The sequence below is a fragment of the Chlorocebus sabaeus genome, chromosome 9, assembly GCF_047675955.1.
Source record: "Chlorocebus sabaeus isolate Y175 chromosome 9, mChlSab1.0.hap1, whole genome shotgun sequence".
Taxonomy (NCBI): Eukaryota; Metazoa; Chordata; class Mammalia; order Primates; family Cercopithecidae; genus Chlorocebus; species Chlorocebus sabaeus.
Genome location: NC_132912.1, coordinates 95,656,123 through 95,673,344, shown reverse-complemented (window position 1 = coordinate 95,673,344; position 17,222 = coordinate 95,656,123). Strand labels below are relative to the sequence as shown.

The 17,222-nt window shown below is 35.5% G+C and overlaps 1 protein-coding gene across 9 annotated transcripts in view; it reads right to left on the bottom strand.

Moving 5' to 3' along the window:
* EXOC6 (exocyst complex component 6) overlaps nucleotides 1-17,222 on the bottom strand; it is a 304,230-nt gene that overhangs the window by 110,252 nt on the left and 176,756 nt on the right. For all 9 annotated transcript variants that reach the window (XM_073019177.1, XM_073019178.1, XM_007963577.3 and 6 more), the window contains 5 exons: nucleotides 17,002-17,048; nucleotides 16,763-16,883; nucleotides 15,296-15,367; nucleotides 10,741-10,838; nucleotides 3,012-3,117 (listed from right to left, as the gene is read on the bottom strand). In XM_073019177.1, coding sequence (XP_072875278.1) covers nucleotides 3,012-3,117; nucleotides 10,741-10,838; nucleotides 15,296-15,367; nucleotides 16,763-16,883; nucleotides 17,002-17,048 — 444 coding nt within the window. The remainder of the gene's footprint in view (nucleotides 1-3,011; nucleotides 3,118-10,740; nucleotides 10,839-15,295; nucleotides 15,368-16,762; nucleotides 16,884-17,001; nucleotides 17,049-17,222) is intronic.

Genomic DNA, 17,222 nt, shown 5'->3' with positions numbered 1-17,222 from the left:
TCTCTACCTACTCTGTTTCTTCTCCTCTAGCCATTACTTAATTATTGCTGTGCTTTCGGGTTCCGTCCTAAACCCTCTCTTCCTACTAGGTATACTTTTCTTGGACGATCCCATATAGTCTTCAATCACCATGCAATCACCATGCAAGTACCAATATCTCCAAATCTACAACTCCAGATCAAATCTTTCTCAAGTCCAAATTCACGTATCGACCCATTGGACAGCTCCATTTGGCTGTACCATTTGAGATATACTCAATAGGTCCAAAAGTGAAATTATCATCTTTTTCTTCTAAATCTGCTCCTCTTGTGTTTCTTATCACAGTGAATGCTGCCACCATCCAAGGTAGAAACTTAGTTATCTTACTTGACTCCTTTATCTCTGTTACCCCTCATATGCACATAATCAGCAACTCCTGTTGCTCCTACCTTCTAAGCATCTCAAATCAGCTTCAATGACCATAACCCCCATTCAGGCTACATAACCCTCTTCTCTCATCAAGATAAATGCAAAAATCTACTAGGTGGTCTCCCTGCCACCAGTCTTACTCTTTTCCAATCCATTCTCCACATATTTGCCAGAGAGATCTTCCTAAAGCACAAATCTGGCTATGTTTTTACCACTTAAAATTCTTTCATGGCTTCCCATAACCCTCAGGAAAAAGGATAAACTCTCTAACACTGTTTAGTAGGGCCATTATGGTCTGGCCCTTTCTACTCCAATTTACATCTCTTGATCTTCATCTCTTGTATTCATCTACTTTGACCTTTATGCAGCCTTTCTGCATGGTGCATCCCCTATCTTAAGCAATGCAAACTTCTGTGAATTATAATTTCTTATTTATTTTATCTACCCTCACTTGACTATAAGCTCCTTGACACCAAAGACTAAAAATCTAGCACACAGTACTGTTTCTGGTATATAGTAGGTATATGAAAAATATTTGAAATTATTTTAATGACATTAAAGGCAGAATATAAATGTTCTTATTTTGGCCAAATGATTCTAATAAAATTAACATAGCTATCTACAAAAATATTTTTGCATGTATGTTTACTATTACTCCTCCATTGATAATTTATGTTGGAAATAACTCAAGTTATTTGACAGTTTTATATATTTTCTAATAGTTTTAACTGAAAATTATACTTAAACTAGGAAAAAATATACATACACAACCAAAAGACTTTATTAAATAATTTATGAGATTTTTCAGTTGTCATATTCTAATTTTCCATGTGACTTTAACTATTAACAGTAGTTCTTTTTAATAGTGAGTAATACATAGATCAACGAATACAACTCCTAAGAACTTAAGAGGTACTGCACGTACTAGAAACTCTCTGCAAGAAAAGTTAAATTTGCTTTTAATTATAAACCTATTTAGAATAGTTTAATATGATTGGAAAGGATATTAGAGATTACTGAGTTCAAACTCCTCATTTGACAGATGAGGCACAAATGCCCACACAGGCTCAGTCATTTGCCTATAATAAGCCACAAGCAGCCAGGCGCAGTGGCTCACGCCTGTAATCCCAGCACTTTGTATGGCTGAAGCAGGCAGATCATCTGAGGTCAGGAGTTCGAGAACAGCCTGACCAACATGGTGAAACCCTTTGTCTCTACTAAAAAAAATTACAAAATTAGCTGGGCATGGTGGTGCATGCCTGTAATCCCAGCTGCTCAGGAGGCTGAGGCAGGAGAATCGCTTGAACCCAGGAGGCAGAGTTTGCAGTAAGCTGAGATGGCATCATCGCACTCCAGCCTGGGCAACAAGAGCAAAACCCCATCTCAAAGAAAAAAAAAAAGCCACAAGCAGAGCTAGCACATGAATCTAGACCTAGTCTAGTGCTCTTTATATAGACACTAGCCTGAACAAACTCATTACCAGTAACTAAAAAAAAAAAAAAAACTAAGCCATGAGATGGAGAATATTCTGGTGATATTTCTTGACAGAACAACTTTCACTGGGCTTTCAAAAACTACAGAATTAGAATAATTATTCTGGCTTCTTGTATTAAAACATAGCTAATAGGTATATGCAATGGCAGCATTAGCTATAATCTACAAGCTATCCATTTAATTACCTGGTTCTGTATTTAGTGACTAATACACATAATACGCTTAGTTCATATACAAAAATATAACAAAAATTTACAGTCACGATTCACTCAGAATTTGGTCTTGCTCATGCTGAAGTAATAAAAATTTAGAAAGGTAATGAATTATAAAAAGTTGGGAAAATAGTAAAGAAGAGTAAGGAGAAAAAAACAAGAATAAAGAGAATACAAAAGTGACAGTTACAGTTACTATGACATCCTTTTCTAATGAGATCTAATTCTACCCAAAGATACTGGATAGGTACAAAGGAGCATGTTTGCACGTATATATGCACACACACATGGATTCATGTGCATTCTGAGAATCTCCTACATGGCTGGTCTACTTACTTTCTCTACCCTGTCTTTTATTCAGATATCCTGACTCAAAAAATGTATATATTCCTACTTCAGGAAGAAATCTACAGGTAGCTATTGCTTTCACATATCACTTATTTAACCAAGATAAACTTTTTGTAAAAGTGTACTTCTTTTAACATCTTCCACAGTGATAAACAATTCAAAGAAATTCTTGTTTCTTTCCCTAGGATATACTCTTATTACTATAAATCTATTTTTCATTTGGAATCCACCCAACATTAGTAACACCTCTCCTGGGAATCCACCTAACATTTGGGGCAACCACTTCTAGTATCCCCAGGAAAGTCCCTTCTTAACGTCATCAAAATCTCAGTAGCAGTAGTAGTAGTAGTAGTAGTAGTAGTAGTAGTAGTAGTAGTAGTAACACACTCTTTAAAACTTAACAAAACATAGTTTTCTCAATACAACAAAAACTTGTCCCCCAAGAAACCACTCTTATTTACAGTCTCAGCTTAATATTTAATATTACGTAGTAACAAATACCACGAATTTATTTTTAAGAAAATACTTGAATTAAAAACTAGCTTGTACCTTTTCAAGGTCTGGATCTTGAAAGGGAAATTTGCTGATGACAATTTTATATTCTTCTTCATTGACAATAGGGATGGGGCTATAATTATCTTCTTCAAAAATGTCCCTGTTAGGAAAGGAAAATTGAAAACTTATCATTACAAAACATATTATTAGAGTACTAAAAGACAATACCTTAAAAAACCCCAACTATTACAAAAGCAGTTTTTACTTGTCAGTTAAAGGTCCAAATAGGAAGATACAGCCTAAGCATCCAGAATTGTAAAATCCAACAACAAATAAGTCTTGTCCCTCAAAATTCAGGTACAATCTCCTTTTTCCACTAGTTTGTTTTACAACCTCTCAGCACTTTAGTTTTCTAGTCTAGAACAATTCTCAAGGTGATATATTCTCAACAAGTTCATTATCTGTAACTAAAAAAGGATCCATGTAATGGAAAGTATTCCTGTCATAATTCTTTTTTTTTTTTTTTCTTTTTTGAGACGGAGTCTCGCTCTGTCATCCAGGCTGGAGTGCAGTGGTGTGATCTCAGCTCACTGCAACCTCCGCCTCCCAGGTTCAAGTGATTCTTCTGCCTCAGCCTCCAAAGTAGCTGGGACTACACGCGCGTGCCACTACGCCCGGCTAATTTTTTGTATTTTGAGTAAAGAAGGGGTTTCACCATGTTAGCCAGGATGGTCTCCATCTTCTGACCTCGTGATCTGCCCGCCCCGGCCTCCTACAGTGCTGAGATTACAGGCATGAGCCACCATGCCAGGCCTCCTGTCATAATTCTTGATAGGAATAATTTTCAAGTTGTGTATCTTGTGTCTTCTCTTTTCCCAATGAGATTATAAACTCTTGAAGATCGAAACAATGTGTTATATTTGTTTAGCCTCTCATAATGTGATTAAAAATGGATCTTTTATAGTTGGTGATGCAGAAACAGTTACTACTCATCAAATATCCATGTGCTCTCCTGTACACCCCCTTGCAGTTAGGTAGGGCCATATGACTAGTTTTGGCCACTGGGCTGTGAATGGAAGTGACATGTGTTGCTTTGAGTTTAAAGCCTTTATAAGCCAATTGTGTAAACCTCCTTTCCATGGTGACAAGGAAGACAACATGTTGAAAAGTCAGAATCACAAATGCAAATAGCTTATATCTCTGACTAGTAAACTTACTGTGGGCTTCTACATGAGTGAGGAATAAAATGTGTTCATCCACTGAGATTTGGGGAATTTTTGTTGCTGCAGCATAACTTAGGCTGTCCTAATGTAACTGTCATCCAATCACTGATTTCCTTTTAATTAAATGAATTCAGTTTGATTAATATTTATTGAGCACCTATTATGTGCTAGGCTCTGGGCTGTGATGAAAATTCCCTATCTCATGAAGATAAACACAAGATACCTGTTCTCAAATCTAACAGAGATAGATATGCAAACAATTTATAACATCTATAATGCTGTGCTATACATACAATACAAGAAGTACAAGGTTCAGAAACAGGACAAAGAAGGAAATGACTATCAAATTACATGAAGAACATCTCATGGAAAGTTATACAGAGAAGTTAGGGGTCCTGTACGGTCTTTACAGATGAAAAAAATTGGTAAAGAGATTATGGGAGAAAAGCATTCTAGACCACTGGAATATATATGCAAAGGCATAAGGAGTGAAAAAGCATTAGTGTGTGTGGAGGGGGTGTAAAACCACAAGTAGTGCAGTATTACTAAGTACGAAGTCTGAGGGACATAGTGAAAAATGAGATTGGACAGGTGGGCAAACAGACATCCAGATTTTACTCTGTAGGCATTAAAAGGTTTTAGGGGGCCGGGTGCGGTGGCTCACGCCTGTAATGCTAGCACTTTGGGAAGCCGAGACGGGTGAATCACAAGGTCAGGAGATCGAGATCATCCTGGCTAACACGGTGAAACTCTGTCTCTACTGAAAATATAAAAAAATTAGCCGGGCGTGGTGGTGGGCGCCTGTAGTCCCAGCTACTCAGGAGGCCGAGGCAGGAGAATGGCGTGAACTCAGGAGGTGGAGCTTGCAGTAAGCCAAGATCGCGCCACTGCACTCCAGCCTGGGCGACCGAGCGAGACTCTATCTTAGAAAAAAAAAAAAAAAAAAAGGTTTTAGGAAAGGGAATCTCATAGGAAGATATTCACTGTGTAGAGGATAAACTGGAAAAAGCCTAATAATGAACACAGAGAGATCACTTAGAAAAACTGAAGAATAATCTAAATAAAAGGTGATGAGGATCTGAATTAAAGCTGCAACAGTAGGGGTAGAAAGGAAGTAGCATAAATGAGAGCTTTATTTTTTTATTTATTTTTTTCTTTTTTAAAGACAGGGTCTCACTCTGTCGCCCAGGCTGGAGTGCAGTAGTGCAATCTTGGCTCACTGCAGCCTCTGCCTCCCGGGTTCAAGCGATTCTTACACCTTAGCCTCCCAAGCAGCTGGGACTACAGGGCGGGTGCCACTAATCACCCACACCCAGTTCTACCAAAAAATTAAAAAATTACTTTTTTGGTATTTACTTCCACTAATTCTATTTCATTCTACATAGAGTTTTTTTTTTAAAGGTAAAACATTAAAAGGCAGGGCTAAATGAGGTAGCTCATGCCTATAATCTTTGGGAGGCTGATACGGGCAGAACACTTCAGGCCAGCCTGGGCAACAACGCATGGCTGCGGGCGCCTGTAGTCCCAGCTACTAGGGAGGCTGAGGCAGGAGAATGGCGTGAACCCGGGAGGCAGAGCTTGCAGTGAGGCAAGATCGCGCCACTGCACTCCAGCCTGGGTGACAGTGCAAGACTCCGCCTCAAAAACCCAGTCTCTGTTTTAAAAATAAAAATGATGAAAGGTCAAAAGGCAAGTTACAGGGAAAGTAACCACTAGAAGACAATAAACTACTAACTTCATACAAACTCCATGGAATCAGTTACTATGGAAGAAGAGATAATTTAAAGAAAGGCACATTTATATTCTAAAAATGTTAATGTAGTATTAAAATGATCTGTTTATAGAACCAAATTCTATAAACACATATAAGTTCCTACTCTGTCGGGCATTATACTAGGGCTAGGCAATCAAGAATATAAATAGCTCCATGGCATTGGTCTAGATAATGACTTTTTAAAATATAACCCCAAAAGCACAGGTAACAAAAGCCATAGTAGACAAATAAACTGCACCAAACTAAAAAGCTTCTGCACGGCAAGGAAACAATTAACAGAATGAAGAGGCAAGTTACAGATTGGGAGAAAATATTTGCTGATATATATCTGATACATATAAGGAGTTAGTATCCAAAATACATAAGGAACTCAAATAAATAGCAAGAAAACAAATCACTGAATTAAAAAGTGGGCAAAGGACTTGAATAGATATTTATCAAAAGAAGACACAAAAATGTCCAACAGGTATATAGATCAGGAATAAGCAAAACTCAACATCACTAATCATCAGGGAAATCCAAATTAAAAATACAACAAGGCTGGCAAGGCACAGTGGCTCACGCCTGTAATCCCAGCACTTTGGGAGGCTGAGGCGGGCGGATCACCTGAGGTCGGGAGTTAGAGACCAGACTGACCAACATAGAGAAACCCTATCTCTACTAAAAATACAAAATTTGACAGGCATGGTGGTGCATGACTGTAATTCCAGCTACTCAGGAGGCTGAGGCAGGAGAATCATTTGAACCTGGGAGGCAGAGGTTGCAGTGAGCTGAGATTGCACTCCAGCCTGGGTGACAAGAGCGAAACTCCATCTCAAAAAAAAAAAAAAAAAAAAATACAAGGAGGTATCACCTCACAGCTGTTAGATTAGCTATTATCTAACAGACACAAGATAAGTGTTAGTGAGGATGTGAAGAAAGGGAGCCTTTGCATACCGTTGGTGGCAATGTAAATTAGTATATCCATTATGGAAAACAGGATGGAGGTTCCTCAAAAAACTAAAAATAGAACTACTATATGATCCCAATAATCTCATTTCCAGGTGCATAACCAAAAGAATTAAAATCAGTATCAAGCCAGACATAGTGGCTCACATCTGTAATCCTAGCACTCTGGGAGGCCGAGGCAGGCGGATCATTGAGGTCAGAGTTTGAAACCAGCCTGACCAAGATGGTGAAATCCCGTCTCTACTAAAAATACAAAAATTAGCTGGGCATGGTGGTGCACACCTGTAATCCCAACTACTTGGGAGGCAGAGGCAGGAGAATTGCTTGAGCCTGGGAGGCGAAGGCTGCCATGAGCCAAGATCATGCTGCTGCACTCCAGCCTGGGTAACAGAGCAAAGACTCCGTTTCAAAAAAATAATAATAAAATTTTTTTTAAAAAATCAGTATCTCAGAGCAATATCCACACTCCCATGTTCACTGCAGAATTATTCACAATAGCCAAAATATGCAATTGACCTTTGAATGGATAAAAAACCATGTGATATACACAATGGAATACTATTCAGCCCTATAAAAGAAGGAAATTCTGTCATTTGCAACAAGGATGAACCTTGAGGACACTATGCTAAGTGACATAAGCTAGGCACAGGAAGTCAAATACTGCATAATCTTACTTATATGAAGAATCTAAAAAAGTCACACTAATAGAAGTAGACAGAAGCATGATTTCTGGTTTACAGGTTACTAGAGGGTGGGGCAATCAGAAAGTGGGGTAGGCAGGGTAGGGAGATGCCAAGATGTTCGTCAAAGAGTACAGTTTCAGTTAGACAGGGAAACAGGTTTTTGAGATCTATTCCAAAAGGTGACTACAGTTAATAATAATGTAACATATATTTCAAATTGCTAACAGTAGATTTTAAATGTTTGCACCACTAAAAGAAAAAAATAAGCATGTGAGGTGATGGATATGTTAATTTGCTTGATTTAATCATTCCATAATGTATATATCAAAACATCAAACTGTACCTCATAAATCTATACAATTACTGTCAATTAAAAACTATATAAAAGCACATATATCCAAAAATAATACAAAAATAAAACAGGGCTCATAATACAGTGAGAGAGAGCTGCATACAGATAAACTATAACAGTAGTCGGGTTATAAATTTTGTCATGGAAGTAGTCAAGTTTTGAATATCACTCAATATTGATAATTTTTCTTTTTCCCCCTTTTAATTGTTGGGTTGTCAATTCACTATTTATAAAATATTTGAAGATTTGAGGATACAGGTCAGAGGTAAACAAAGCTTAAGTTCTGCTACTTCTTAAAAATTTAGGTAGCCAGACATGGTGGCTCACGCCTGTAATCCTAGCACTTCGGGAGGCCAAGGTGGGTGCATCACGAGGTCAGGAGATTGAGACCATCCTGGCTAACATCGTGAAACCCTGTCACTACTAAAAGTACAAAAAATTAGCCAGGCGTGGTGGCAGGCACCTATAGTCCCAGCTACTAGGGAGGCTGAGGCAGGAGAATGGCGTGAACCCGGGAGGTAGAGCTTGCAGTGAGCCGAGATCGCACCACTGCACTCCAGCCTGGGTGACAGTGCAAGACTCCGTCTCAAAAAAAAAAAAAAAAATTAGGCAAAAAGCACAATCTGGAAGAGTATTAAAAACAGAAGTCAAAATATATTTGGAAATTGTGTATTAAAATTGACATGCTATCATTTGTTCTCCTCCACTATTACTCTGGAGGATAAAATTAATCCTATCTCTATGTGAATGAAGCCATTAGCTTCCCAGAGAAAACACCACCACATGGTTTCCCCAGTCTTGACAAACAATCTTACTACTAGAAGTCTTAAGATAGGTAAGAGAGAATAGCTGGCCCAATACAATCTATCAACAGTTATGAAAACATAAACATCCTTCTGAAGAGGCCAATTAAATAACATCAACTCTATAAGATTTTATAACTATAAAAATATCATATTACATCATATTATACATTGTACCATAGCATATATTTTCTAGATTACCATCTTTATGAATAAATGCTACCTTTATTTTTAAAATAGTTAATAAAAACAATTGTTGATAGTTACATATGACTCATCAGGACTGTCAATTATCCATCTGGGATAGCATCCTGATAATATCACTCTTGAAGAATGTAAATACAAAAAACTCAAATAAGGATTTGTTCAGTTGATTTTACTAGATGTATATCACCTTATGAGCCACTCAGGTATTTTAAAAAATTGTTTTTAAGAGCACAGTCTTACCCTATTGTGCAGGCTGGAGTGCAGTGGTGTGATTATAGCTCACTGCAGCCTCAAACACCTGGGCTCAAGTAATCCTCCTGCCTCAACTTCCCAAGTAGCTGGGATTACAGGTGCGCACCACCATGCCCAGCTAATTTTTTATTTTTTATTTGTAGAGACAGGGTCTCACTATGTCATCCAGGCTGGTCTCAAACTCCTGGCCTCAAGCGATCCTTCCATCTTGGCCTCCCAAAGTGCTAGGATTACAGGCATAAGCTACCTCACGCTGTTCAAAGATTCCTATTACAGTACTTAGAAGGTCAACCTCCATAGCTTTGAAAGCTGATGGGATAAGTGCTAAGCTGGTATTAAATCATCTAACATACTTTTATTTTAACATCATCAAATATCGACACGTTACTTCTATCATATTTTGGGTAAACAAGATGTAAAACCTCAAGATTGACTTTTTCTTCCCGAAAGGGAGAAGGATGGAGAGAAAGAGACAAAAAGAGAAAGAGAAAGAGAGAAAGAAGGGAGGGAAGAAAACTTTTAGCAATTAAAGTGGGGGGGCATATTTCTCTTCTCATGTCACTAAAAATTTATATAAGTATTAAAATGCTTTTGTCCATGGCCTGCAGAGAAGTGGTTAAAGCAAAAGTAATTTGCTCTTTAGCTTCTTTAAGATTCTTAATCTAGTGATGTTGTTTGTAAAAACAGCACTTGCCCAAAACAAAATTTAAAAGCTGTAAATTTCTGCCTCTAATACAAAATATCTTTGAATACTTACAGCCTTGTAAGTATTTAATCAATTACTAGGAAAAAATTACAGATATTAGAACTACAAGTAAGTATAATTAAAAACTGATTAGAAATGTTACAGCCACTATGGAAACAGTATGGTAGTTCCTCAAAAAGTTAAAGGTATATTTACATATGATCCAGCATTTCACTTCTGGGTATAAACCCAAAAGATTTGAAAGCAGAGACTCAAACAGATATATGTATACCGTACTCACGTTCACAGCAGAATTATTCACAATAGTCAAAAGGTGGAAGGAACCTAAATGTCCATCAACAGATGAACTGATAAACAAAATGTGATATATAAAGACAATGGAATATTAGCCTTAAAAAGGAATGAAATTCTGACATGCTACAACATGGATGAACCTTGAAGACACTGTGTTAAGTGAAATGATTCAGACACAGAAGAACAAACATATATGATTCCACTTACATGAGGTACCTAGAGCAGTCAATTTTAGAGACAAAGCAGGAGTGGTGGTTGCCAGAGGCTGGGGGAAGGGGGAAATGGACAGTTATTGCTAAGTGAGTAACAGTTTCTATTTGGGAAGAGGAAAACGTTCTGGAAATGGATGGTGACGACAGTTGCAACAATATGAGTGTACACCACTGAACTATACACTTGAAAATGGCTAAGATGGTAAATTCTATGTGTACTTTACTACAAGAAAAATGATTATAAGCATTTTTATTAATATATGCAAATGAACCACTTGAGTATTTGACAAATGTATTCATTATATTAAGGCACCATGACTTAGACTAACCTGAAAACTCCAGCCCATTTCTTAAGCAGTGTTTCATTGTATTGATCTCTTATTTCAAATAAAAGGTCAAAAAGTCGGTTCACTGGAAAACCATAACCCTAAAATACAAAAAAAAAAAAAAAAGCAGATAAACAAGTGTACAAAAATATTCATTAAAAATGTTGGGAATACTAGAGAATCATTTGGAAGGAATCACTAGATCCCGTTGTATGGCATTCTCACAGTAAGAAAATAAAAAGATATATTTTGACTTTCTACTACATTGCATTTGGTAAAAAAAGAGGTCCAGAAAGAGTTTTATGAGAATAGAATGGTTTTTCTATTTTTTCTCTTTTCAGTAATGATTACAGCGTTAGCCTTAAAAAGTATTAAAAGTCAGAGCTGGAGGAAAAAATTCAAGATAAGTTTTTACATAACAGTGTCTTGGGAAGTGGTGCCTAAATAGGATACAAGAAGAAAAGGGAATGGATTCTGTCTGAGACAGGCTGGCTTCCTTTTGCACCTTCAATTTAAGATTGAGTTTGTCCTATTGGGAAAATTTACACCTTTCCATTAAACATTCACACTTCCAAATTTTATTCTTTTCCGACTCCAAACTAACTGAAATCTTACCCATATTGGGACCAAACATTCTCTCTTACCTCACAGAATTCTCCACTTGTCTCTCCAAGGTTTCTCTCTCCATCTTTGTTCTTGAGCCTATCTGCTTCCACATAAACCATTCCATGGGTTAACTTCTTACTCTACTATGTCTTTAACTTCCACAGGCACCTTTCTCTTGGCTAAATAAATATGCTAAACTGTTTTCCATCTTTAAGCCAAGAAAAACAAGAGACCAAAACAGCTCTCCCTCAATTTTCTGTAGCCTGTCAGCTGCCGCTGTCACTCCCTTCACAGTCAAATGTACTACAATCTCTCACTTCTATTCCTTTATTTAAACTACTCAACAATGTCACAACAGACTATCTCCTAAATATCAAATTCAATGATCTCACTCTACCTGACATCTCTTTCTTGAAATTCTTCTGCTTTCAATTCTGTAACACCAATCACTCTTCTTATTCTCCTTTTACATCTATGAACAATCCTTCCAGTTTCCTTGTGTAACATCTATCTCTATCCTTTAATCTTTTCTTCTAGCTCCCTAGGGCAATCTCAAGTCTAATGATTTCAACCTCTGATGATTACTTCAAATCTGTATCTCCAGCTAGGCCTCTCTAAATTCCAAATATTTAATTCCAACACCTGTTTCATCTCCATTCACTAAGTCAGCAAGTACATTAAGCTTACTTCCTCTCTCCCCAGTGAAATCAAGTGTTCCTCTTTATTTACTATCCATAATAATGATGCTATCATCAACCTAGTTTATCAACAGAGAATCTAGAAAACCACCTAAACACCCTACCCCCACCACACACACATACACACACACACAAAGTAGTCACCAAATTCTTCTGATTTTACCTCTTTTATAAATCAAATCTTTCATTCTCCATTATCTACCCATCTTTCTTCCAGAAATATTCTTAGTGCCACTGCTTTATCTCAGGTCCTTAATATCTCTTACCTAGACCATTGTAAAAGCTTTCTAAACTTTCAACCATCTCTCTCTCTCTCAATCTATTTCCCAGATTCTCAAAATTACCATTCGAAAGTATAAATCTGATTGTGCCACTCCCCTGCCTAAAAACTACAAAATGCTTACTGAAGTCCCACAAGACGTCCCATAATCTGGGTCAGTTTCATCACCACTATTTGCCCTTCCTTGTTCTCACCTATATTCTACAGTTTCTAATACCATCAAGCTGCTCCATTTCACTTTCACCACACCAAGCTTTTATCTATAGTTTACACATGCTATTTTTTCTTCCATTAATACCCTTTCCTTCTTATCTATTTGCTGAACTCACCTTCAAAACCCAGCTCAAGTTTCAACTTTCTGTATAGCCTTCTTCAACTCCTAGAATCTAAGTTAGTCATTCCATCTTCTGCAAGCCCAAAGCTAACATATTGCTTGCTGCACTAGGATGCCTTATTAAGCATTTTATTTGTTTACAACTAAACTGTGAATTTCTTGAAGCCAAGGACTTTTACGTCCCTACTGTCTTACTGACTTCTATGTCTCTACTATTTTATACATCAACTAGTCTGCTAACATGTATTGGGTACTCAAAAAATGTTAATAAAGGAATCAATAAATGTTTACTTGTTATTTGCCTAATAGGTAGTAAGGAATATAAATATGCTGGTATTACTTTTTTTACTTTATTGTTTAGTTAGTTTTGTTTTAGATGATAAAATACCGGCATTTTAAAAAGCAAGATTTCCTTAGGGTGGCAAGGGCCGATTTAAAAATCTAAATATTATATAACATTCTTTAATTAGTTTTCATGAAAAGACACTTACCAGTTCTTTAATTAATAGTTATAAATTGAAAAGCCAGCAATCATTAATTCAGTATAAGATGGATCTAATACTGAACCTGTCAGCTTTCAGTGAAATGAAAATACTGCAGAAACTCTGAAAAAGTAGGAAGGAGTGGTTGACTTCTCCAGTCATATTTCAAAGCAATAATATGAGAAAGGTATCCTTGCAAGGATTTATGTAACTATCATTGTTGCTTTTACAGTGCCAATATTACCTAAATATTATCTTTGACCTTCCTTTGATTCTCTGGAGAATTCCTTGGTACCATATCAAATACTGTAGATTCACTGTACTCAAAGTCCAGTCCAATAACTATTTATTACAGTCTACAAAGAAATAAGGAGTTTGCACCAGAATACAAATTGATGCTGCTACCTATATTGAAAAAAGTCTTGCTTGTAGCAAGATGCCAATCGCACTAAACTTTGTACTTGGGGATATAGTTAATTTACATTCCGAGGAAAGCTCCTTTTTGTTATGGATCTAAGAGATAATTTGCAGACTAGTAATAAACAGTTTGCAGACCAGTGGTCCCCAGACCACACTTTGAATAGAAGTGCTTTAAGTCATTAAGTACAGCAAAATTACTATCTAAAATTACTATTGCTTTTATTCTCCATGGCAAAAATCACAATTACTTTTGCACCAACCTAACATCTCAAGCTACTTAGAAATGGGTGCCCAAAATTTGGACAGCCCCAAATAAAGCTCATTAAAAGTTTTACTGCAGTGAGATCAATATTATACAGTCATCACAAAATTTATGAAAACAACAACAAAAAATCCCACATTATTCCACTGTTACAATATAAGCCATACAAATTAATATATAATAGACATGAGTAATAAAATAATTTACTAAAGGAGCTTGTGGAATCTTCTCTTTAGGTTTAAGAATAAAGTAGAAAACTATAATTCTAAGAGGCAAAGACTCTTGTGATAAAGCAAAGAGTTTAAATCAGGATTTCCCAAAGCATATTATATAAAGTTCTAGATCTAAAAGCTGTTCTAAGGGGGAAAAAGATTCAAGGGTCAAATATATTGGGAAAATGCTGCATAATCATCTTCCTTTTGGGAACTTATGGGTATAAATTTGCTCTCAGAAAAGTTTTCAGTAGAGAAATATGTTTTACTTTTGGACCACAGGACACTTTTTTTAAGTAACAGCTCATCACACTTTGGAAAACGCTAGTCTGTACTTCATGAAAACTTACTTCTAACCATAAAAATCCCGTAAATTTACACAGGAAAAGAAAATGCAATCAATTCTTTATTATCTGTGATCAAGGAGGAAGGACAAGCTAGAAATCTCAAAACTTTGATACTGAAAATCGCAAAAACACTGAGTTTTGAAATAATTTAGTTTTAATCTTATTTTTTTGTTTCTTTCGTGTTTTTTGTTTGTTTGTTTGTTTTGAGATGGAGTCTCGCTCTGTTGCCCAGGAGAGTGCAGTGGCGCAATCTCGGCTCACGGCAACCTCCACCTCCTGGGTTCAAACAATCCTCCTTATTTTTAAAAAGAAAAAAACAGTTCAAAAAAGTAAAGTGATTTGCTCACAGAACACATGGAAAACCAGAAACCAGGAAGAATATGAACACAGTTTTCAAATCACATGTTTTCATACAAAGTATCATATTTAAAACTAAAAACAATTCTGAAATTACTAATAAACCCATTTTCACAAATAAGGATCTAAAGCTTAAAGAACCTGCAGGCATACAATTAGTCAACAGCACAGGCAGAACAGAAATTCTGGGTCTATGTGATTCTAGAACCCATTTCTCACTGCCCTAAGGCAGAATTTATATCTTCTAATTTCTAGTTCAGGGTTCTTTCCATTATATTCTGTATTCTTTTTTTTTTTTTTTAACTGTAAAAAGACTTTATTCCAACTGAATGATCAATATTTTAAAAGATGGTAGCATCCCTGAGCTCTGTCTAAGCTTCATAACTGAAAAGGAAGTGGAATGAATAGTTCTGGGTAATAGCAGAATACCAATACATAGGTAAACATTCATTACTACTAATTTACTGCCACTAATCTACAACAACATAAATGAATATAGTCTATATTTCGTATGTTTTTAAGTGATCAGAATAACCATTAATTGTTAGGTTATCACCCACCTGTAAAGTATCTGCAAATATGACAATAAGATTCTTCAACTCCAGAACAAGATCAGGATCAGTGCAATAGGACTGAGGGTGGAAACACACAAACAAAACAAAACACCGAAAACAACAAACCAGAGTCATGATTAAAAACTAAGAAATAAGAACTTGATAATGTTTCTTTTAATCTGCCAGACTCATAATAAGTTTAAAATCTTGGTTGGTTAGATCCACAACTGACCTTCTCTATTCAGTATAAACTTTTAGAGGGAGATCATAATATGATACTTAAGATGTTTACGTTTCAAAAGTCTTTAGACTTTAAGGAACTAGTTATTTAAACTGAAAAAAGTTTATATAGAGACTATGTATTTTCACATTTCATCTATTTACTTATTTTCCATCTTATAAAAGAGACATTAAATATTACTTTTTCCAATACTAAGAATTATAATTTCATTATTTTCTTAGTAATTAACCAAAAGAAAATTATTAATTTCAAAGGGACAGTGAGATTTACTCTGTCCCTTTCATAGCATTTAATAAGATTTTGAAAGTGATATGTTGTATCTAATATGACTTCATATTTGGTATCATGGAATTAACAGGAAACATACTTTAACTTTATATATATACTCAGAGCTGATCTGAATATTGACCATGATAAAATGTATTGTTCCTTATTAATACGCTGGGAAAAGTTGTAGTTCATTGGATAGTGTATCAAGAATCTACATTCCTGATAAATAAAAATGTAGCTTATTTATAATCTTAATATCATATAAGCTAACAATCTTTCTTCAATATTTTTAAAATCTCAATGATCAATTATAAAATAAATAGACAAAATTTTAAATATGAAAATATATTCATAAAGGTAAAACTACTATCTTTTAAAAAGGTCTATACTGACTAAGTATTGTCTTTATAAAACTAACATATTTGTTATTTCCAGAAAAGGCATTAGGAAAATAGTTGATCATTTAATTTTCATCTATAAAAACCTCTCATTACATAAAGGTTCAATATTTCAAATGAGTTGAAATTTTGAAAACTGCAAATTTTAAAGAAATGCATTATTATAGTGTATTACTGTAAATTGTAAACACCGAAGAACAAGTTCTATTGAGTTTTAATGGTAGAGTTTATTTGAGAAACAAAGAATTGAAATGGTAATTAAAAACATTTTCTTCACGGTGCTTTTCCGTGATCTAATTAAGAGGTCAGTTGAGACTAATGAGACCTGCTTAATTCTTCATTTTCTATAATGCTAGAATAAAAGTATTTTAGGAAGCCCCAGTCAGTTGCAAAATCATAGCCTGATATCACCAAACAAAAGCCTGACATTACTACTTCCAAATCTGAGCAACTACTAAAAAAATGCAGAATGATGGAGGTACAGTTTTCCTCTAACATTACGCAGCTCAGAAGTTCTTGAAGTAACTGAATTAAAATTTTAGTAATGTAAATTGTCTGACTTACTGAATGAGCTCTAAGGACAGCAATTATCTTTGAGAGGGCCATGTTCCAAAGTTCATCAGTGTATGCTCTGGTTACTAATCCTTGGGTCACATGTAAAATGTGATCTTCTACCACAAAGAACCTAAAAACAGTAATTACCAAAGCACATGTTACAAAAAAAACCCAAATAGAAAATAAGTATTTCTGGCATTTAACATAATATAAAATTAATAATAGTTATTTCCATATTAGATACATACCCTACAATTTGAGTGAAATATCTTCTATAGCCATCAACTGTTTCATGCTTAAAATGAAAAATAAAAATCAATTTAAACCAATAAATACTGGTAACATAAAGGTAAGTTCCAAGTCACTACAACTTCATTAACAAATATTTATTGAGAGCCTACTACATGCCACATACATTTTTAGGTACCAGCGATATATTTGTAAATAACAAAAAGTCCTTACTCTCATG